This window comes from Tauraco erythrolophus, chromosome 15 (genome assembly GCF_009769465.1).
Source record: "Tauraco erythrolophus isolate bTauEry1 chromosome 15, bTauEry1.pri, whole genome shotgun sequence".
Taxonomy (NCBI): Eukaryota; Metazoa; Chordata; class Aves; order Musophagiformes; family Musophagidae; genus Tauraco; species Tauraco erythrolophus.
In genome coordinates, this window is record NC_141479.1 from 10,063,064 (window position 1) to 10,087,777 (window position 24,714).

The 24,714-nt window shown below is 37.6% G+C and overlaps 1 protein-coding gene across 1 annotated transcript in view; it reads left to right on the plus strand.

The window, feature by feature from the left end:
* Positions 1 to 24,714, plus strand: part of ZNF536 (zinc finger protein 536) — a 185,925-nt gene that overhangs the window by 50,310 nt on the left and 110,901 nt on the right. The window contains exons 2-3 of the mRNA XM_086621155.1: positions 2,663 to 2,815; positions 13,897 to 15,477. Coding sequence (XP_086477281.1) covers positions 2,663 to 2,815; positions 13,897 to 15,477 — 1,734 coding nt within the window. The remainder of the gene's footprint in view (positions 1 to 2,662; positions 2,816 to 13,896; positions 15,478 to 24,714) is intronic.

Consider the following 24,714-nt stretch of genomic DNA (forward strand, 5'->3'; position numbering starts at 1 on the left):
CCTTGCTGACGATCTCCTTTTTCTATGTCACTTTTTTCCCTCTTCGCTTTCCATAGGTTTCTTTAAGAGACTCGGTATAAAAAAAACTCGGTATCAGGGTCAGTGAGACTTAAATGCATTTTAAAGTTAAGTAATTTTAGATTTAAGTGCCTTGACAAATAGGTATGATTTGCCAAAGTGGGGCCCTAGTAAGAAGTTGGGGTAGCATTTGATGGGGACGGTCGGCAGCCTTGAACATATCTTTTCATTGTTTGAAATAAAAGAACTTAGATGTAAAGCTGCTCATTCAGGTAGTGATGGCCTCCAGCGCTTCAGTGGGCTTTGTAGGCAGAGGAATTCAAAAGAAAACCCCTCAGCCCAGCTTTAAAGTCTTAGGAATGCTTTCACTGTGGGAAGAAAAATTCTTCAAGGTAAGGCCCCTGTTGGAGTAAAGCCTATGGAGCTATCTACTGTATGTCTACTTAAATCTAAAAGAAAACTCTTCAGACCACCCACATCTTTCTTAGCTTCATTGTTGTTTTCAGTTTGCTTTTTCAGAGGGATTAGTGCTAGAGTAAACTCCATCGTCTCGCTGCCTTGAAAAAATTCAATTTTGTGTAAAGTGAAAATTAGACTCTTAAATCTGCAAAGCGAGCTGTTTATCTTACAAATTTATTCTTTTTTATTGGGCCACACATATTCTAGATAGAAAGATAAAAGGCAAATGGATAACAGGCCATCATTTAGAGTGACATATAGCAAAACATAACTAGTAGACTTATTCGGTAAATTCCTCCTGAGTGGCTTGTTAGCTTTGTCTATATATTTATCTATAACGCTCATAGAGTATTTATTGAAAACCAAAATAAAATCCTGCAGTTTATCATTATGCATTCTGTATTTTGCACTTCAGAAAAATCTTTTTGCACTCAGGAATTCGTTTTTTTCCGAAGCAGTTTAAGACATGATTATATACAACTTTTGAGGAGGAAAAAAAAGGGGACAATCTAAACTCTTTAGGAAGATTGGAATTATAGACTAGCACCCATATATGTTTTCCTGGACTCCTAAAGACAAAATAAATTCCTTCAGTATGTTACTTTCCATACTTGTGAATAATTCAAAATGACAGTTACTAGCTTTCTAACTTAAATATTGTGCTTTAACTCTGCAGTCTAAGAACAATCAGAAAATGTTAAACAAGAACAGGATGTGAAAACTATCAGATTTTACCTTTTGACAGCTGGTAACAGCTTGATTACATACCTGACTAAGATAAGCATTTATATATTTTTTTTATATATATATACTTTATCATCCCTTTCTTTCAACTTTAAGCAAAATAGTTTAGAAGGAAGCATTTTATAATAACTAATGAAATGCCTGTTAGTGTTACCTTTTCCAGAAATGTGGTGTTTGGGTCTCTGCTACTGTGTGAATAGTTTTTGTTAGAGCCAAATGTTTAAGACTTCTTTATGTCCCATCGCTTCCATTTGAAACGCAATGCTGTGTAAACTGCACTGTTTCCTGACAGCTTTAGTTATGTATCAAATGGGTAGAGACAGAACATTTTTAGTCAGTAGTTTATGGTTGAAATAATCAAGACTCTGCATGCAGATTTTAACTATATGCTTCCCACCTCGATATAACCCAGATAGCTCAGCTTTGCGCTGGGGTGTGATGGTGTGTCCACATGTATTGCACCTCTGTGGCGTGCCAGTAGCGTAAATCTTGTCCAGCATTTCAGTATTTGCCGTGGTACTTTTTGGTGAAATCGTGAATTGATACATATACATGATATTACATGACCCTGTGAGTACAAGATGATGGATGAGCCTGGTGTGGTTTGGATAATGAGTTTTTAAAAATGCCCTACATTTTTTCAATTTTTATGTCAGTCTTTTGTAAGTTACTTTGTTTATAGATTGCTTGGATAATAGCAGCTCATTCAAGATGGCTGAGAATGACTGTTTCTTTATGTCAGGAGAGAGAAGAGATGTCCTGGAGTCTCATTGTGTTACGATGCAAAGAATAAGTGTAGCTGTGAATGCTGCAGGAGAAAACCTAGGAGCTGCGGGTGAGAGGGAGAAGGAATTCCCCCTCATCTGACCAATTTCTTCATTGCCTTTCTCGTGATATATTAAGTCACTCACTAGGTCCTGTGTCATAACTCCAATGCTGAAATGTTGCAGCAGGAAGTTGATGAGCTTTGTACGTAGACGTTGCCACTGCTGTTGGACCTGCCCGTCATTGCAATTCTGTTGTTTTGGGAGGTTTTAATATACCGATGCAAACTTTTTCCCTCTAAAAGCATACGTATTTTCACAGTACTTATAAATTAAATAGATTCAACAGAATAACAATCTAAAACTTTTTGGGGAAAAATTAATAGGAACTAAGCAAAAGAAGAAATCAAACCAGCTGCTGACACAGCTGTTTCTTTTCTTCTATAATTCAGTTCAATATAAAGGTACCATATGCTGCTTAAAATGATGATAGGAAAGATGAAATAATTTAAGACAATAACAAGAAAATACGTGAATTGTCAGCATTCTGTCAGATTTAAAGAATGAAATAGACAGGTGTAGTATTGACATGTTTAACTTTGTGTTGTGTTAGCAGTTTTAGTGAGAACAACTTCTGACATGTGCTGAAGTGATGTGAGAACATTTCTGTGTTGCAGACATTGGAGAAGAAGCTGGGAGATCTGTAGGAGTCCAGCAGCCAGCTTTACTGAGAGACAGGAGCCTTGGTTCTGCCATGAAAGACTGCCCATATTGTGGAAAAACGTTCAGAACATCACATCACTTAAAGGTCCACTTGAGAATACACACAGGTGAGAGGAACAAGTGAGCGGAGCACTGTCGACACATGCTGTGTGCGTGGGGGTTAACAAAATATGTGGCTAGGAGCCTTAATTCCCAGTGTAGATTTGGACTCATTAGTTGGAGAAAGTCTTTTGAGAAAGATATATGACAGTCTTAAATAAAAGCACAAGGAATGTGTTGTTGGATAAAGACCACTTTAATAGAATCATCTTTTCCCAGTTGAGGTTATTTCTGTCTCCTTCCCTGCTTCATCACTGTTTCCTTCAATTACCCTTGTCCTTCAATAGGCATAAGCCTATTGGTTTCAGACTTAGTTATACTAACTGCTTCAAAGGCCTTCCTTAGCATCTGCTTAGGGATTCTGTATGTTTTTCTCAGTTACTATTTTTGTTCCATTTAGCATGCTCATTTTTAACCTCTCACTGTTCATACGAATACATCAACTTCATGGATCTGCATATTTTTTTTTTTATAGAACGCGCTTGACTTAGTACTTGTAAGTAGTAAAACTTGCCGTGTTTTGCATCATGGTGAAACTTACTGTGTTTTATTTTAATAACAATCACAGTATTTCTACCCTACAGAGACTTACTACTGTTCTGGATTCTCACTTTATTTTGGTACGTCGCTCATTGGGTGAACTGCTCTCAGTACTAGTAAACTATAACCACTCCCTTTAAATTATAATACCTCGTTTGCTTGAAAGTACACGTGTGTTAAGGTTCACTTATATAGATAAGAATATATACTGTGTCTCTACATGAACCTTCTTCATAAGAAGACTTACTCTATCCATAATGAAAATCCGACATACAATGCTGATGTCCTCAGGTCCTGTTGACATCACTAGAAATTCTGTATATGGCCAATATGATACTGTTTCTTCCAAGTCATAGGTATTGTAGTAGGCTTTGGGAGAATGTGCAAAACTGGAAATTTAGGATACTACTTTTTGTAAACAGATGTAGTGGGCACTGTAATTGCGGAGTCATTTTCTTTTTAAACCGTTTTAATGAATTGCTACTTTTCTAATTGATAGGTAAAATAAATAGCATGAAGAAACACTTTCCAGTTTTACCTCCTACTTGAAAAACTTCACTGTTTTATTTCACTGAAGTACCAGATAAGCAGTATTTTCCTCCCTTCCCAAAATCAGCAGTCATGTTTCTCCTATGTGCTTGCACAGATGTAATACTTAATGTTGGGTTTGGAAATGTGAGGCCTGATTTTGAAAAACTGAAAATGAAGGCTGAAAATTATTTAAAGAAAAAAAATTTGTTGCCGAGATGGGAAAGTTTGTTCATTATATTTTTCTTCTTCTTTCTTTGGATTATGGAATAGGAGTATACTACACTAGTTTGATCTGAATTTTAAAATTTGGCATCCTAATGTAGCTTTGTCTGATTAGATTGCAAACCATTCAGGGCAGGAATATTCTTTTCCATGTGTTGAACTTCGTAAAAAAAAAAAAAACAAAACATAAACCAAACACTGAAAACTATTTGTATGTTCTCTAATGTAGTAAAAATAAATAAATAGTAGCTATTTTACTGGAAAATAATCTTGTACCTGTGAGGTTTAAGCAGTTTGACATTTTTACTAATGGAGATGCAAAGAAAAATTCTTTAAAATAACTTGAGGATACTCATCTCTTTCTTTTGCTTTATTATACAGTGGTCATTTTTTTCTTGTTTTAAAAATGGCAGTGATTACACATTTGGCATTTGTGGCCTAGAACTAATGGAAAATAAATTAATTGCAATGGAAATATTCCATAAAACTTGCGTATTAAAACTGACTAAACAAAATCAAAACAAGAAAAAATAAACCATGTATAAAATAACAAGAATAAAAAAGAAGATATCATACAGACTGTTGAAACAACATTTGCAATATATTTAAAAATCATTATAATTTTAAAATAGATAAAGATCAATTTCTACTAGGTTGAGAACAAAGTATTTTTAAATGACAGGATGATGTTTAAATGAAGCAATGTTTTACATATTGGAAATAATCCTAATAAATATTATAAAAATGTAAATTGGCAAATTACTAGTTATTAAATAAAAATTAAGTTGCTTTGCAGTAAATGGAAATGATGTAATAGATACCAGTTACTAAACAAATATTGGTTAGCTCATACTTATCGGGGACAGTTTCCTGCCTTTTATGTCACACTCTGTCTTTATTATATGCCTGGATCATATAACTGACTGATAAAAAACACTTTACTGTGTTTCTCCACTACATTAACTCAATTACTGTTCTTGTTCTCACAGCACCTGTTTGTTAGAGATGAGCTCAAGCAGTTCAGCAGAAGTCAGGTTCCTTCGAACATCTGTGTATTTGGAGGCACACGAGTAGGTTGGTTTGGTTCGCATGCCAAGACAAGACACCAAAGTCTGATCCAGCCAGGAGGTGCTTCTGTGGCAATTGGCCCGAAAAAGCTAGAGAAGCTGTTTAATCCTCCACCAGAGGAGGAAGCTGTGCTGTTTTAGAAGAATTAGCTAGTGGCTTGGGTTACTTCTTTTTTCCCTTGGATATTTCATGGTTGTAACCTTCTCCACGCTGAGTCTCAGTTTCTGTGTAGTTTGCTGTCATATAATAGGCTTCTGAAGGAAAAAAAGCAATCAAGGTTTTATTTAGCACACTCAGTTGAGTCCCAACACACAATTGTAGAGGATTTTTCTTCTTATCTAATTCAATGATATTCAGCCAGGAAGAGCTCTAAGGGGAAGATAGTAAGATGTGATTTCTGATTGTTCCCATATGATAAGAAGAAAAGGGCATAATTATGTGAAATCAGAGTTTCTCCTCTTGCTCTAAAAACAGTTGAAGGATGATACGGTTCCTTAGTACAACCTCGAGAGAAGAGAGAAAGGACTCTCAAAAATGCTCCAGAGCCTTGAGACTTAGAGAGGACAAACAGAACTCTTGTAGCCCTCCTAGATGACTTCTTTATGTTGACCAGTGAATAGAGACAGACTGTATGGTCCTGCTTCTTCACAGCTACCTACTTCAACTCACATAAACTCACTGTGTGAAGAGTTGGAGAAACAAGGGCAAAGCGTGTACATGCACCAGTAGTGCATGGTAGATGTGTGGGTGGACTGGCCACTTTGTGATTCAGCTTCCTGGTTATAAAATAATAAATAATACAGCTGAGAAGGTTATAACACAGAAGGCTTAGAGCTGCTCAGACTTTGTGAAAAAGAAAACCATCTAAATATCTCAGACGCATAATGTCCTATATGGAGATGCTTCCAGAGTTTCCATTTTTCCCCTCTGGGGGCAGCAATCCAAGGTTCTTTCATTCAAGGAGCTGAGCATCTTCTTTATGTTCTTGAGCACGCTCAGATTAGCTCTAGCACCTCTTTGCAGTCGCATTAGCATTCAGAAGCTACTGCAGACATAGAGCAGTTTGGGCTTGTGTGGTTATTAGGTGCTCTGGTGTATTCCCAGTATGACCAGCACAGGTAAATCCCGAGTGCATGAGCAAAGTAGAGCCCTGAAGAAGGTTTGGGCTGTGCTAAACAAAAGAAACCTAAGAAAGAAAGGGATAGGGAGAAAAAAAAAACCTTGGTAGGGCTGTGTCCATTGACTGAGAGTATGTTACGGTATGTATGACACGCATCTTACATGTATTAGATGTATTATATACATTTACAGTGTTACTGCATTTTCCCTTGGAAATCTGACTAGCCAATTTTAAAACTTGCTTAGATGAACTGATGAAATATAGTAAAAATGGTGCTGTTCTAAATGGATTCAATTCACATTTTCTTCCTAAAAAAAGACTGCCTGTTGCCATTCTCTGAAGGCGCTTGTAGTGGGATGAGCAATATGAATAATTAAGGAAAATGGGTATGTGTGCTCCAAGAGGAGACAATTTTGGTATTGAACATCCTTTATTCTTGCATTTCTAAGATGAACTAAAAGGACTTTTCATTTCTCTAGATTTCTCCAGATTTCCCAACCTTAACATTGTGCAGCATGCCTTTTCTCCTGTCTTAATGACATCCCAAACTTTTGTTGAAAATAATTGATTGAATTTAAATTTCCTTAAAAGTTTAAGAGGTAATGTTACAGTATAAATTTCCTACCAAACACTAAGTAGGGAAATATCCATTAGTGAAATTAACTACAGTTTCTAGGTAGCTAACAATGTGCAGTATACAGTAGGGCATGGCTAATGAACACTGCAGTGGGTGATATTTCATTATACAAATTAATGCTCACATTTTAATGGGAAAGTCACATAATGAATCTCAGCTTCAGTGACAGCAATTAGAGACACAGATTGTCCCCTTCTGGACAAGGCACTGTTTAGCAATAAGCAGCTGTGTAAAAAGTCTTCAGGTTTACAACATATATATATGCTTTGGGGGAATTAGTGTACAGTTTATATTAATGTACTGAATCTTCCCTGCAAGGAAACAACCATATTTATCTCTCTGCGCTTTAACTAAGTAAAGACATGTAAAAAGACTAAATAAATATTGCAGATGAGATATAAATAAATTAAAATATTCAATTATAAAACTTTATAAAAATTAAAATATTTTATTGTAATGCCTAGTGCACAATTGAAAAAGCTTTAATAAACTGAATCGAAGGCATCAAAAGGCTGTTCTTTTACAAGGTAGGGGTAGTTCCCATCTTCTATAATAGAGAAAAATCACTAGTAAAGGAAAGTAGTAAAGAGAAGAAGTTAACTAGTATTTCTGACAAACAGATTAATTGTGTGGTGAAACATGTGCAGGATCCAAAAATAATCCTACAGAACCTTTGATATTCCATTTGGTTTAAAAAGTGTGAAGTGAATGATTAGAATGATAAAAGAAATTACCGTGTAAGAATAGGCATAATAATGAACTAATTAAACCACACAGCAATTCATTTCTAAAATATCTGCTGCACAATGGATAAAATAGGTTATCAATAACTGTTTCAATGGTAAAATAAAAAATGCTGGAAAATGTTTTCAATATTTTCATTAAGCAGTATTCTCTGGAATTACAAGATGTTTGATTTCATTTGCTTTGCATGAAAGAAAACTATAGCTTGTTTAGAAATGCATAGGATCAAATTGCAACTCACATTGGCCCTGAGTGACTGTCAAAAACCCACAACTGGCTGCCAGAGCAGTAGGTGTTGGGGTTCCTGTATGGATCTCGCACAGCCCTCGCTGTCCTGAGGAGCAGAGAGGCATACTCCACAAACCGACTCCTTAAGAAATCTTATTTTAGAAGGAGAGGGGGCATTCAGTGGGGAAGGGGAGTGTAGGAGGCAGTACAGATTTTTAAGAAGCTGCATGTTAAATATGAAAAATGAATAAAGAAGCCCACCACACTAAATACAAATAGATATTTAAGAAGTACAGAGATTTGGTAGGGGAAACTAAAAGTAATAGTAAAAATATGTATGTGGCTATTAGGGTTATGGTGAACAGGGTAAAATTCTGTTAGGTTTAGCAATAAGCATCTTGCTAATATTGGACAAGAAGGGATAAAAACTTACCAACTCTTCTGCTCTGTTCTCAGAAAGAAGCATGATGGTTTTCGTGTTTTCCAATGATACAGTTCTGCCATTAAGTAATGAGGCTGTAATGCCCACTACATTTTAATATTTTTTAGAATGAATTGGACTGGATAACTTAGAAATAAAGTCTTAAAATCCTGGCTCTCCAAATCATTAAAGTTCATTTGAAAACCAAGTCTTGGAAAGTGGAGCAAGTTCCGGAGCACTCGTAGTAGTAAAAAAGCTCTAGCTGTTCTAGTATTTCCAAAAAGAAAGATTATTAAGACCTTCAAATTATAAATGGACTACCCTGACATAAGTTTTGGGTAAAATTACAGAATTAATTTTTTACTAATTAAGAATTGGCAGCATAGTTAATTCCTTTTTTTTTTAATGAAAGTAAGTTTTATCAAGTTTCTTACTTTCTCTCAAGGCTTGTGAAAGTACCTTGTTCTATGTGACGGTCCTCCCCACCATAAAATCCAGTATACAAAGATGAAGTGTCGCATAAACTGGCAGTTCCACAGCAGTGCTTTCAGCTCCATCTATTTGGTATTTCATCATTACTTGGAAGAGTATATAAAATCACTGTTGATAAAACTTACCGATGGCATAAAAACGGTAAGATGCTAAAAATCCCGGGGAGGCACTGATTAGTCACTTAGTCAAGTGGGATCTTTTCAACAATATGAATTTTAAATCAGCAAAATGTAAAGGAACAAATACTAGAGGTGTTGAGGAACTGGGCCTAGGATTATGGAAAAGAAGCAACAGAATATGAGCTGTTAGTTGATTTCTGTAGCTATGGATGTAAACACAGTCTTGGACTGTATAAGAATAATATCAAGTTCCAATTTCATCAACGCTTTAGTGGGTACCATAATTTAAAAGGATATTGAAAAGTTGGGAAGAGTGTTCCACTCAAGAGTGAGAGATGGTGAAGAGTTCACTGGTTTGCTGTCTGCAAGTACCTTCCTAAGGGAATAGATTTTTTTTTTTAATTAAAAAAAATCTATTTAATGTAGCAGGGAAAAATGTAACAATGTTCAGTAATAGGAAGTAGACTGGACAAATGCAAGTTAGAAATGAGGCACTCGGTTTGAGTAGTGAAAATACTTAACCAGTCAAAAAGTTTACATAAGGACATGTTGGATTCTTCTTCGTTGCTGTGGTTGAAACAGAATATGTTTTAACTAAAACACGTATGTTTTGTTTCAAATTGTAGCTATGATTTGATGCAGGAAATACCATGTGAGGGTCTTTGGCCTGTGTCGTGCAGCAGATCAGACTGGATGATCATAGTTGTCCCTTTGGGCCTTAAAATCTGTACATCTATTTATAATGTGGCTGTGGTCTCCTTGCACAATGCGTAGCAGATAATTCCTATGACTAGTGTGATCAGGTTGTGTTCTGAGCAGCACTGGTGGTAGCTTGCATAGATTATACATCTGTGTTCTTTATACAACCTATTATACAAATAGACCTGTTTCTACTGGGCAACATGTCCGTTCCCAGTAATCTACCAAGCTTTTGAGCAGATTTTACAAGCAGTATTGAATATTTATTGTTTTACTGTATCCTGATATAAAATAATTCTTGTGTCTTGTAAACCAGAGCAGTAGACAGATCAGAACTACAATTATGTTGCCCAGATAAGTTATTCTTGGTAAGATTTTTTTTTTTTTTTAATTGTACACACTGGAATATTTGCTCTTTCTACTCCATTTTGAAAAGGTTTGCAGGGATGCAAGCAGGGCCAGAGAATTAGCAAGATCAGGATGGTCATTGCCTTTGTGAACAATGAAAAATGACTCTTGGATATGAAATGGAGAAAACTATTTTGAAAAAGTCATGTTCCCTCACTCCTACATGGCAATGCTAATTTATGTGAACTGATATTAAGTGTTAAATAACTCATCCAGACACTGCTCTTGGCAATATTACCAGGGTAGTCATTACACTAGAACAAATTCTCTGAAACCTTTCCTCAAATTGTGAGATATAAACAGGTTGTCTTCCAATGAGAACCATAGCCTACCTCTCTTGTCCCCTGTAGTATTCTGTGGACATATACTATTGCAGTTGCTGATGGCACTGGGAATTAGGAGTCCTTTGGGTTTTCCATTGAAACTGGCTTGGTTTTTGGTGAGTTTGATTGAGGTTGGGTTGGACTTTTTCCCACAGCAGCATATAACTTTGTTTTGTCATTTGTACAGGGACTTACATGTGGCATAGCCGGTAATTTGAATGGATGAAATAGTATCTGAATATCTGCACAATTACTGAATTTAGGAAATACTGACAAACTAAATTTAAAAGATTCAAAGATTATTTACTCCATCTTACTCCCTTCTCCCAATTCTTGCTCTCAAAATAGCAGCAAAGATTGCTTTGAAGCAAACTATTCACTGCCGGTATTTGGATCTAAAAGAGAAGAGAGAGGTTTTGAATAGTTCCCTTTGAACAATGTTATTTGGCCAGTCCTGTATTATAAAAGTGGCACAGCGTGTTGCTACATGTTGAGTCCAAGTTCAGACTTCAGCTTTAGATCTCATTTCTAGCCATTCAAGAGGTGGGAGCACCACAGAGGCAGCGTACCAAGGCTAGGAGAGATTTGAACTTTTTATCACACTGTCTCAGTCAGTGTCTTCTTTCACGCCAATGCTTACAGCGTTGGTGGCGAGCTGTGTCCAGATCTTCTCTGCTGAGAGGAAGAGCTCACTCAGTGGAGAGGCCTTTGAGCAGAAAATATAATGACTTCAAGGCTTAGCAATTCAGCGTACAAGTATGTTGGTGTGCCCAATGCTTTAGACTGAAGGTACTTTACAAGTACAAAATATTACTGGTATTTCCTCTGGTTAGCATATTTTAACTTATTTTAATACTTGCAACCATTTTTACATGTATTTACCACTTTGAACAGCTCCTGCATGTTTTTAGCAACATCAGTGCAGCCTATATTGCAAACATCTCCCTCCAGTAGTTATCCAATGGTTGACATATTGCCTGCAATGCTGGGACACGCTTTCTAATGGTGTCCCTTGATGTGCAATGCAAACACACACCGAACTATCGTTAGAGTAAAAGGAAATGCTCAGTATAATTGCTTTAAAGATTTCTGTAAAGGCATAGGGGATGCTGAGAAAAAGCATTCCAATTAAGAGCAATGAAAACTCAAAAGTGAGAGCTTTTAACTTTATAAAGTCCACTACTTGTTTTTCACCAGTCTGATCGCTTCTTTGGCAACACTTGAAATACCTGAGTTGTGTCAGAGGTCACTAGTGGCTGTTGACAGTAACTGGTGGGATAAAGATCAGAATAACAGAAAAGGGCTCAAAAATATTGCAGTATGTACATGCTGTGAAAACAGCATTAACATTTGTCCACATTCTGACTGGCAGCACAGCTGTCAGAGTTTGCACACTCCCAAACAGCCCTGCAGAAATGCAAACAAATAGGCAGCCAGTGTCTTCTGTCCCCTTGTCCCTACCCTAAAACGCCTGTGATGGGGGTGTGTGTGCACACAGACTCTCACCTGAGGCCAGGGAAGCACAGGCAGACGTGATCCGTCTCAGTTTAGTGATTCTTGCACGTCAGTAGGAGCTGTTTGCTTTTGCACGACTCCCACTGAAATGCAGGCCCTTCTTCTCGTTGGTGGAGCGCCAGAACTTAATTAGGTGACTGTGGAAGACTCAGAAGTTGCACTGAAATGTTTAAATCTGCTCTCTTCTGCTAAGCTGTGTGGACCCAGGCCTAAAGCATGAACCATGCTAATTACTACCTCTTCCTCTGCTGAAACCTCTTGTTTGAGGTGCTGCACTTTTCTCTTCTAAAAAGGTCGATTAATGTGGCTGTTGTAAAGCTCTCATGTCTCACCGTTCAGCTTTAGGATTACGTTATGGATTTAGAATTTCCACTGCTTGTAATTTACTTCAGCCCCGTCTGAATTGCAGCACGTATCCAGCTACTGTTCGTGATCAGTGCTGTATGGTCATCTGAGTGTTCTGGTGTTGCATCTCCTTAGTAGATTCCTGCAATCGGTGAGAGGAGCAGCTTCCCAAGTATTTACCAGCCTTTCACTTGAGCCTGTATCTTAAATAACAAAAGTTTGGAAGCCTTTCAGTTTTGTTTTAGGCAGAATTTGAGGGCATTTGAAAGCAGGTAACTTTCCAGCTGCTTTGGTGAACTACATAATGTTATACAGCATTTTTACTGCGGAGGAAGTTTTCAAAATATGTATTTCCGTTATACCATTTGGAGAAGGCTTGCCTTTGTCTTTTTGATCACTTAGGGAAAAAAAGCTACATAGAGAAAAGTTTCTTCTTCTTGAGGAGCTCCCTCATAGAAATAATTGCCAATATTGACAGCCCCCAGGTCGTTCAAATTCCTGTTGCTTTTCATGAGGATTTCCATGCTTCGTCCTTTAAAAGGAACTTTGCGTTGCTATCTAGTGCTCTGCAAAAATTTAGATGTACGTTTGCTTAGATGTACATTCTTTTTGGATATATCTTTATGATTGTATGTGAATATTTATTATACATGTAATATCTTCTACCTCTGTTAAAGTATAGGAAGAACAATAAAAGTTTAGTGTGGGATTGAAATATATATTTAGTTCATGAAAATAATCTTATGTGTTTTAAAACTCTATTCAAGCCAACCCTAGAAAAGCGCTTATGGTAGGTAAATTACACGTTTTACTACTTGAGCATTAGAAATGCCATTAGTCCAAATTTAAAGGACTGCAAAAACCAGTAGATAATGCTAATTTCAAATACAGAAACTAAATATATTTTGTACTTTTTTATTACTCGATTTCTTTTTTATTTTATTGACTACTTTTTATTTTAACTATATGTTCTTACATGCTGCAATCATAATGTAGTGTAATGATATTAACATTTTATAGAATCTGTATTTATAGTTCTTTATTTAGAAACAATGCAGTAGGTCTGCAGATCTTTGAATCCTTCTGGAATGGTGCCCTCCAAATAATGATAAATTACTTGTGCAGTATGCCATTTGCTAATTATATCCATGATTTACTGCAGAGCAAGACTTAAATCATTCATTTCAGTCTTGCGTAACAGTGCCATAAAATTTTTAGGTTTAAAAATGGTTTCCATGTGTATAATTTAAACAAATTTTAGAGCAATTGTATACACAAAATATTGCAACCATCCATTTGTTACATTCTTTGTCTCTTCTTTTTTTAAACTTGTACTTTTAATGATTACTGTGGTTGAAATTGTTATGCTTCATTTTCATAATCATAGCTTTTAATTCTACAACAGTTTTCTACATGTTAGATTAAGAAAAAGATGGCTAATTGTGTGTAGATACCATGTCATTCCTGAATAGCCCCACATTCTGGAAACCCATTTTAGAAATATTCAGTTTATGAATTAGTCTTCAATTAAAGTCATTTATTTTTAAAAAATGAATTATTAGTTCTAAGATCTTCTTGTTTTTAAGCAGTTAATGTTGATTTTTTTTCTTCACTCCTCTGTATACCAAAGTACAGTTAACTCTTTCTTTATATTTTTCTCTTTATCCATACCTATAGGTGAGAAGCCTTACAAGTGTCCACATTGTGATTATGCTGGTACTCAGTCTGCATCCCTCAAATACCACTTGGAACGGCACCATCGGGAGCGACAGAATGGAGCAGGACCACTCTCTGGGCAGACTGCAAGTCAAGAACACAAAGATGAGACGTCAAGTAAAAGTTCTGTGTTTATTAGACCAGACATATTGAGAGGAGCCTTCAAGGGGCTTCCTGGTATCGATTTCCGAAGTGGCATGGTCTCGCAGCAGTGGACGTCAGGAATGCTGTCTTCTGGAGATCAGCAAGGACAAGCAGCTGGCATGTCATCTGAAGTATCTTCAGAAAATATGAAGGGTTCAGACATATCTTCCAAAGGAACACACTTCTCTGAACTTGGCCGTGCTTATCAGAACATGGTTGGGAACGGTGTGAACTTTCAAGGGTCTTTGCAAGCTTTCATGGACAGCTTTGTCCTAAGTTCTTTGAAGAAAGAAAAAGAAATGAAAGATAAAGCTCTCTCAGATCCACTCTCAGCAAAAGGTCTGGGCTCAGATGGTGTTGAGGAAAAGATAAATAGCAAGTCCTCACAGCGAAAAACAGAAAAGTCACAATACGAACCTCTGGACTTATCCGTAAGGCCAGATGCAGCCTCCCTCCCAGGTTCATCTGTTACTGTGCAAGACAATATTGCTTGGCACGGCTGCTTATTTTGTTCCTTTACAACATCATCTATGGAACTAATGGCTCTGCACCTCCAGGCCAATCACCTGGGCAAGGCTAAACGTAAAGACAACATCATAGGGAACAACAAAGACCAGTCTAGAGAAGCTTCAGCCTCGGTTAATAAAGTGAGCTTGCTCCCCTCTTCTGTGCAGTCCACCAAGGAGGCAGTAGTTTCAAACATGCTGGGCCAGCTGGACGCGGCTTCTGAGAAAATGACCCAAGGACAAAATAAAGAGACCTTGGGAGAGCAAAAGAGCACTGCCTGGCCCAGCCACATGGAATCCACTTTTTGTAATTTTACAACAGACTTCTATAAGCAGTTTGGTGTTTATCCTGGTGTTATTGGCACCGGAACACAAAATTCTTGCACCAGTAATGAATCCGAAATAAAAACACAGTCTGAAGATGACCCAAATGTTCTGCTCTCTGACTCTGTAAATAAAAGTGCTACTGATGACCTTTCTGACATAGCTTCATCTGAGGATATGGAATCTTCCAAGGAAGAAAACATTGAAGATGAGGACATTGACACAGAACCAGATATTATGAATAAGCAGTTGTCTGCCCTAAATAAAGAAAGCAGCGAAGGAGGCGACAATATACAAAGTTCAGTCACCTCACAACCAACACAAGGGCTCGTATCACCACTGCCACAAGCGTCAGAAAAGCAGTGGCACAGTCAGAATCTCCTATCCTCCCATGAAACTGCACAAGGAGTGATGAAACCCGAGCAAGTTCAGGGTCCACAGGTCCTGGAGAAGCAGATGAACATGTTGTCAGTCCTAAGAGCTTACAGCTCTGATGGCTTAGCAGCCTTTAATGGACTTGCAAGTAGCACAGCAACTAGTGGATGTATCAAGAGACCTGACTTGTGTGGTAAGTTTTAGACCTTCTTTTAGACCATTTCAGAAAACACTTGTGCAGAATCATGAAGCTGCTCTTTAAAAATACTTAGTCATGTTTGTTAGTAATACATTTTTTTAACTGTTAAACCCTGTGGGCCAAATTCTAGTCTTATATGTGGTCTACTCCATTGAAATCAGCAGTGCTGCATGCATATACTTATACAGGATTTTAGAAAGAACTTGCTTTTTAGAGTAGCCGCAATATAGACTATCTGTGCTAGTGGCATCTGAAGGGGATACTTACTGCTTTAGCATACTCCAAGGAGGAAAAAGTTTTAAAAAATTTACATGGTAACTTGCAAACTTTTCAGTATTTTGATATAAGTCAGAACCCAAGAAAAACACTGGATGCTTTGCCAAGCAACCTTGCTTTCTCTCTTTTTTTTTTTTTTTCTTTTTTCCCTTTCTTTGAATTGAGGTGTGTTTGATTACCACAATATTAATGAAATCAAAGGCCAAGTGTATGGAATGCCTCTACCTGTGGTGAAGAGCCCTTTTTTTTTTTTTTTTTTCTTTTCTTTCCCTTCTCTTTTTTTAAATTATATTTTTCTGGTTTGTTTCAGTGCACCCATACAGTAGTTGCCTTTGACCATTTTCACTATTCTAACTAGCAGTTGTACAAATTGTGACTTGCCTAATTAAGCATATGCCTCCAGGTAATTAAAGAAACACCACCACACCAAACAAACAAAATCACCATTTACCCTTATTAGTCTCAGATTTACAATGCAGTTTGACTTCCTCATATCACACGCATCACATTTGACAAATTAAAGTTAAATCTATTGGGAACAAATGAGAAAGAGGATTTTTTCAATTTATCTCCTATTTTGTCAGCATAGTTTCTATTTGAAAGAGATTTTAGAGTGTAAATCCTTTGAAAACAGTGTAACTTTAAAAAGCAGAGTCAGCAAATAACACAAAAACTTCAGTAATGCTCGTTTCACTTGACCTTCAAACTAATCAGAAAACTCTTTGTCAGAGATGAACATGCATAATAAAATGTATTCAAGTTAAAAGAAAGAAAATAAAATGTGATCAGCAGTTATAAAGCCTGACAATTTAAAAGGAAACCCTAAATCTGCAAACACTTAAGAGTGGTTACCCTTGTTAACGCAAAGTTAGTGGGAGCTTTGTTTGCCTTTACTAGGATAGTGTATGTGCTTAAAGCCATAACCCCTTCTTCAGGCCTCTCTGCTTGTCCAAGTGTATTAGTTGGTCTGATAAAAAAGTCTTATTTCTCCTCAAAAAGTTTCTCACTTGTATCTTAGAGCATTTTGGCTTCATAATATTGTAATTACTTACACTGAATCACGAGCCTAAGTATCTGCATGGCCTTACTTGTAAACTTCTGTGTCTTAATGCACTAAGAACCAATTTAGATAGCTGCAAATATTTCCAGATTCTTCAAAATCAGCAGTTACATTACTGGTATTTTGAAAAAAGATGATAGTTGATTTAATTTGCAGCTAGTAAAATCCTACTTGGATTTTTTTTTTCTATTTGTGGAGTATAATCAATCAGTTACAAAAAAAAAAAAATAGAGAAGAGAAATGGCTCTCTAAACAAACAAGTAAAAAAATGGGAAAACTAAGATCAGTTGCTTTGTGCAAAATATCTTTATACTTCCCAGACATAAGATTTTTAAAACAACAACAAAAAACCCTCTAATGTTATTATTGAAATGAGGTCATGTTACTTCCATTAGTTTTTTGTTTCATCTTCCAATCAGTTCAACAGACATTTTACGATGGCTTGAGTTTATATTATTTTAAAGACCGTATCCCTTTCACAAGCTCTGCCCAGTGATAATGGATTTGACTTGAAGTATGAAGGAAAAAAAAAAACAACCCCGACAGAAGCTTGTCTGTTCTACATTTTAAGCCATTTTTTAATGGAAAATGCAGTGCAAGTCCTCCTTTCTCCCCTCTCAAAAAATACCTTTTAAAAATTATTTATTGAGATTGTATTGAGCGTTTGCAGAAAATGAGTATTAAGGTTGACTATTTAAATATATTATTTCATCTTTCTCAATATCTCACAGTGAAAGTGGATGAGTATGAACAAGCCCAGTATCAGTAGTTCTTTTTTTATTTGGTTGGCTTGGACACCGCCCACTTGAAAGTAGTGGATTTTGGGAGTTTTCATTTTATCTGTGACATTTTATACTGTGAAATCACACTCCATCTGTGCATGCTAGTGTGGGGAATCTCACCTGATATTTCTGCGCTTGCAGATTAGCCATCAGGAGCACCCTGTTCATTTATTAGCCTTCCTGCCCTCTTGCACAAAGTCCATGACCTTAATCGTGGTTCCCTTTGTCTCTCCTACTGCCTGAGAGATCAGAAAACTTGAGACCCACCTCCAGCATCCGATGCCAGGGCATGATTCCTGTGTTCCTTTGTATTTTGGGAGACTCTGTGCGTTTGCCTTTCTTTTAACAGCCAATGATGTGTAGATTGTTGGCATCTCAAGAAAAAACACTGATACACTTGATACAGTCCTTGCACAATCAAGACAGTGAGGCGTGGTGCTCTCTCTGCAGTCAGAATACAGTAGAAATAAAATTGAAATAAAATATCTTGCATCTTTGATTGGCCACGCTAATCAAGTTAAATTTCCGGCTGCATAAAAACAAGCTGGGATTTCCAGTGATCGATGTGGATCACTTTTAGTTGGCAGATTTTACCTTAAGATAATAGGTCAGGTTTTAAGCACAAATTTTGGCATGAAAAGGGTTTAATTTCTAGCGAATGCCACTAACTCACATTGTTGTTTTGGAAAGTCATCACACATGAGGGAAGCAGTCCTCAGTTTCCCTATATGTAGAAAGAGAGAGACTGATGATGCACACATAATTCATTTATGCTCCTATCATGCTTCAGGCTGTAGGGATGAGAGCCACAATTAGGAAAGAACCATAATTACTGCATAATACAGAAATTTCCATGTCAAAATGCTGCTGAGAAAAATCACAAATTTTTGTAATATTTCTTCTTTACATATGTAGCAGAATAGGAAAGAACTGAATGAAAGAAAAAAAATACCACTGATGAATTTAGAGTTACTCCTGACCTATACTTGGTTTTGGAGTCTCAAGTGACTATACCTAGGAGCCAGTCAACCTTTGCTACCACGCAGTTTCTAAGAAGAAGACATGTCTTTCCTTGCTGCTTGGCAGCCATATCTCAGCATGGAGGGGAAGCCCAGGGTGATGGCTTCATGGCTTGGTAGCTGTCTTGAACATCTGTGTACTTTGCTTTCACAGCCCTTGCTTATTGGTGAAGTTATGATCAGAGGTTCTAGACCTACTTTGTATTTAAGTCTTGGAAGATGTTTTCCTTTCCATTTTTGCTCTTCTCTTTCTCTGCTTGTCTTCCCATATACATGTAGTTGTATTGCAATAATGTTCTATCTCCTGTTCCAAGCCATTAATTTACACGTGATTTGCACAGCATCTATTTATGACAAGACCCTTTCCTTTCTCTCTTTCCTCCCCTTTAAATTCTTCTGCTTTGTGTCTAAGATGGTAAAATTTCTCTACTTGCATTTTCTGCTCGGGAAGTACTTGGGCTTTCAAAGAAGAGCGGATGGGCTACAAAACTGTTGGTCAGAGATAGTCCTGGGCATTTGCTGGTTGCTTAACGGGTTAGTGCTATTGAACCCACATTTAATGATGTCCAAAAGTATGAGTTCCATGTTGTCTCTATAAATCTAATTTGCTTCCATTCATGCTCGCTTTCCTCTGCAATTAGTGCTGTTTTCTCCTGCATAGGCTCCACCCCATTATCGCTTCTTTCACTGTATCAAAATAAGGCAGGGCCCTTCTGATGTATGGCACCAGCTTTGGAGTTCTGATCCTGCACAGGGCTGAGCACTTTTGGTTTCCTTTGGAGCAGAAAGCGTTCAACATTGCACAGAATTATTAAAATGTTCAGCATTGTAACTTTCTGAAATACCTTCCAAATGTGGAACTGCAGCACAGACAAGAGGGCTGGGCAAGGGGAAGATCAATTGTGGCAGATTATTACAGCTTTATTGTCACGTAATTATAGTGCTCTACCCCAATGTTTAAATAGTGAGTTTAGTTGTTGTAAATTGCTTATTGCCACAGGTGTCAAAACCAAAAAGATGATAATGCTAACCCCTTCACAACTACCACCAACATATAAAATACAGAAAAAGATTTTTAATTGTTTGTGGTGGCTTCGCTCGACTTCTTATTGCAGTTCTTTTAAATTGCAAAATCTGTATTAAACAGAAGCAAAAGGCCTGATACATTCAAGCTCTAGGACAGCTGGGAGGCAATGGAAGGTCATCCTACTGCAGCAAATTGCAGTACTCCTGCCCATTTGAAGTATCTTGTAATGCACTTAAGTAACCCAATGTTTTGTCCTCATCTGCAGTTGAAGGAGTAACCAAAATATTCTTTTTCTTCAAGGCAGAATGAAATGATGTGGAAGTTTTACTGCAGACTTTTCTTTACCCCATTATGGTGATTTTGAAGAGGTTTCTTTAGTTTCAGTTAGGAGGTCCAAGGTCCTGCTTTCAGTGTACGAACTGTACTGCTGAAGGGGAGATCAGCACCTCGGCCCCGCGCCTGGGTTCAGCCGCACGTCTGGATGTCGCCGTGCCATTTGCACGGCAATGGCAAACCAAACTCATATGGCTTGCTTCCTTTTTTTAATTAACTGGGAATGCCAGTGATCCAGTGAAGTTTGTGTTGCTGGATAAAAGGGCCGGTCTGTGAATAGCATTGTATTTGCCAAATGGTTCGCTAGTCATTTCAGTACAAACAAATGGATGGTGTCTGTAAGTCTGCAAACACTGTTGACATTTAGCCTTGTTTATGTTACTTTCCTTTTGCTGCATATTTTTGGCTAGAAAAGATACTGTCTGAATCAACATTGACTTCCTAAGCAGAAGCTAAGGACCCAATCTTGCATCCCTCATTCTCGATGAGTTGGACTACTTACATGACTAAGGATTGCAGAATCAGGTCCTATGTTTATTTGACTTTAAATTTCATTACTATATTCATGTAATTTAATTTGATTGTTATTGTGTTGTATCAGAAGTTGGTCAGTTGATAAGTTCAGCATCACCGTTTTGTTTACTGTTGAAAACTTTTATTTCTTACCATTTTTCATATTGCAGTGTAACATTCTCATTCCATTTATGTTTCTGGAAGTTAACCCCTAAAATGTATGATGCAGCTAAGTGCTGAGTACCTTCTATTCCCAGTGAAACTGGAGGCATTCAGTCCCTCCTAGCACCAGATCTGAAAGGGGGATTGTGTTTGCAAAAGGAGGCCTTGGTATGTGCCTTGATTTCAGACATCAGTGGCCAGCCGCACCAAGGCAAATCCCCAGCACAGAAAGGCTTTTCTTTTCTTTGCAGAGAGAAAATACTGATGTAAGCTTAGAGCTGTATGATTTTACTCTAAGTTTCACCTCCCAAACAATATGTTCTTATTGTTTTTGTCATATCCAGGTCAAATTTAAATTATAACTTAGGATTAGGCAGAAGCATAGAGATGTTACCAGGGCTTTCCAAAGTGAGACGGTGTTCTGGTTCGTGTTTTGATTCAGGAGTATATCTTCTTGTGTCTGAGGTATAACGTTTCCTATAACTACTCATAAACACGAACAATTTAGGCATCCTTATAAAAATCAAAACTAAATGTACGATTAATACCTATTATGAGGCCAATTTTAAACAATTAATTTGACAGCAATTATAATTTTATGTTACAGGCTTTCAGAAATAAATAACCAAATTCATCTTTGTAATCTAAGGAACTTAGGATATCTTTATGCGGAGATCATCTTGTTATTGCCTATCTGGAATTCTGAGGTTTGCTCCCACCTATCTAGATACCCATAGTACCAGGGATAAATAATTACCTGAGGCTTTATTAATTGTTTCAGCAAAGAAAAAAATGCATACCTTAAGTTTAAGCATTAATATATGTATACACAATACATCCACAATATATAACAAACCATCGTAATAGTACAAAAATAGAGGTCCTGAAAATGTTCTGTTATTTATGTGTTTGGCAAGCTTAGGGAATGGACTTTAGTATGAGTGAAAATTCTCTTAACATTTTTAAGGTTATTTATTGTCATTTCTATTTGAGTTTTTAATGGTCCTGTATTTTGTAATGCTTTAGCAGGAAAAAATACTGTAGTTATCTTTCTTCATATTCTTTAAGCAATATTTCTAGCTTAATATATTGTGCCAGGTTTTCCAATATTAACCAAGACAGACAGTAAAATTCAATGAACAGCACTCTGACATCCACAATTTAAAACCTGTGATTGAAGTGAAATGTGTAAACTTCTAGTGGGTTATCATGTGCTTTGGAATAGAGTATTGTTGGAAGTAATTAGAAAATATATTAAGGTTTCCTGGTAATGAAGGTATGTAAGTTTTAATAATTGTTGCTTTCTGAATAAGTGTCAAACTATATCTTTAAATGTATATGGAGTTACAAGTTAGGTCACTTCTGAATGGAATGTAAAACAATACTAAAATGCTTCAATAACTTATCTCAGTGTTGCTAATAAAAAAAAAGCTGTTAACCATTAGTGCAGTTTTGAGTCATTTTGTTAATTCATTCAAGAAAACTCTCTGAGAAACTGTTGCACCTTTTGGTAGACCAAAGGCCACTCATGCAATTCACAGTTGTTTGATGCTTTGAGAGGCAAACTCTGCCAAGCTACTTGTTGGCCTCGTAAAGGTTATTTATTAAAAATGCAGTCTTGTAAGGAAGGAGTGGTTTGACATTAGAACAATGCCATGTATGATTAGGCAGGTATATAAGAAGGGGCATTAGACTTGTTTCCTCTGTCACAGAAAATATCTTGTTTGTGTGGGACCTGTTTCTCCTCTGTCACTATTAAAATCCAGCAGAAATTTTTGTGGTGGCCACTGGGTTAAAAATGAGTAATGTGGGATGGATTAAGTGTGTCAGTATTGATGCCTGGGTGCTTGGCCAGGGTGAGCTACATATTTGAGTCCAGTCCTGCAGCTGGAAATAGAGCCTTAGTGAGTAATGGGAATACAACGTCCGTCCCAGTGGAGAAATACCAGGAGCATGTAGCCTTTGAGTGATCTCTTTTGGTTAATCTTGCCTAACCTTACCTTAAGTCACCGTCTTCAATACTGCAGATAGCACTGAACTCTGCTTTTTGCTTCCCATGGAAAGAACGTGTGATAAGCCTCCTGAGACTAGCCTCCCTCCTCAGACCCGCCTACATTTCACCCAAGATAAAGCAAGCATAGGATAACAAGCAACCAGTGGCGTCAGTCCCAGTAGTATCACTGAGGTCTATGGTAAGTGTTTCCAGGACGGGACCCATGAGAGGTGGCCTGTTGATCGGTGCACCGCTGAGTACGAAATGGAAGCTAAAGGAAAACCCTACCAGGGCTCCCAGTGTCACATCTTCATTAATGCTGTCAGTTTTGAATAGCATATTGGTACTTTTTATTTATTCCACCAAAACACCATGAGTCAGGACCTGACATTTTAGTGTTCTGTGTCATACTGAGAAAAATCTGTAGTTCAGCAGTAGGACAATTATATTATTTTGGAAGGGCTAGAAATAATACAGCATTTGTGAGACAACTGTAACATTTATCCAGACTCAGTGTGAGATTGTTCTTCCCTTTATTTGGAGAGCACTTCCAAAAAAGTATCAACTAGGAGCAAAGGGAAAAAAAAAAAAAAGAAAAGACAGGAAAAAGTGGCAATTATGAATCCATTTAACCCCCATAGGGTATAATCTCATCTTGTGTCATACCGCTGGCTGTTACATGCCTAAACTTCTATGCAGTGAGCTGTGAATATAGTCCTTATTGTCCTGCGGGCAATATGACTAAGGACAAAATATCTTTGTAATACAATGGAGCATTTGTCTGAACAGCATAACCTAAGGTCCATAACACCAAATCTAAAGTTGTAATTATACAGCTGCAGTCACACCACTCAAGTGAATACTGTGTCAGCACTTGCATTATATAAGAAATCCTGTTTTCAAGGGTTGATGAGTCATATGCAAAAATCATTCCTCACTAAACAATTGTTCTGGTTGTTCCGAAGCAACGTCTAGGTACCGGCCTTTTCCCAGTAGGACACGGTCTTGTCTTCTGCAACATGCCATGGCTTTACTTGGCAGTTTATTTTGCTAATGAACGTATCTTTTCCGAGCTAAGAAATTACCTAGAAGGTTTGGAGTTTTGTGCATTTTTATTATTTTCAAAACATAAACTAGTGGGAAAAAGCCCAAGGTGGGCTAACTAGGTCTTTACTAGCAAGGATTATAACAGGTGAAACGCGTCTTTCTCAGAAGTGATAAAATTAGGACTTTTTTCTGCAGTTTGTCATCCCCAATGTTGATTTAAGTTCTCTGATCTGAACGCTCCCTTGGAAGACCTGATCACAATTTTATTTTTTGAGACGCCTTGAAATGGAGCCTTTCACGCTCACTGTAACCGTTACTGCCTTTTGAAGCAGCCGCACATTTGCTGGCAAGGAGCAGACAGGAAAGAGGTTTATTTACAGCAGCACCACAGAGGTGAACGAGGAGCACTATGCATCCCTCCCGCACAAATGTAAAAGGAATACACTTAGGATTGAGACCAAACACCAGAAACCACAACAAGTTTCCTACTACAGAAATCTCTAGATAGGTATGCTGGATGCGAGTGACCAGCTAACAGACGCCCCTGCCCAGAGCGTTGCCATTTACAAGCAGGTGTTCCGGCAGCCGCCCCCACATCAGGCATTTGCACCCAAGCTGCCCCATTGTCTGCGGAGCGAGACGCAGGCCAGCAAGTTTCTTTAAGCTGATCTCCTCTGATCCGGGGCGTCTGTAGCGCTGTCCCCTGCATAGAACAGCCATTGTTCAGCTCGCAGGGCAACAGTGGGGTAGAAAATAGCATGCCATGCTGGGGATCAGAGAGGGAATTGTTCCTTAATTATCTCTTACTGAAGGAAAAACCCAAGGCGTATCCTGATATGTGCCATGACTCTGGCAGAACGCGGGACTTTTAGCTGAGATTTGGGGAGAGGGGCTCACGTTCAGAAGCTGGCAGCCCTCGCTCCTCCTGTAGGTCTACCTGTGATCCACTCGCTGACCAGGAAAAAAAATAAGTTTTCCACTTTGGATTCTCCATTGTGAAATGGAAAATAATAGTACTT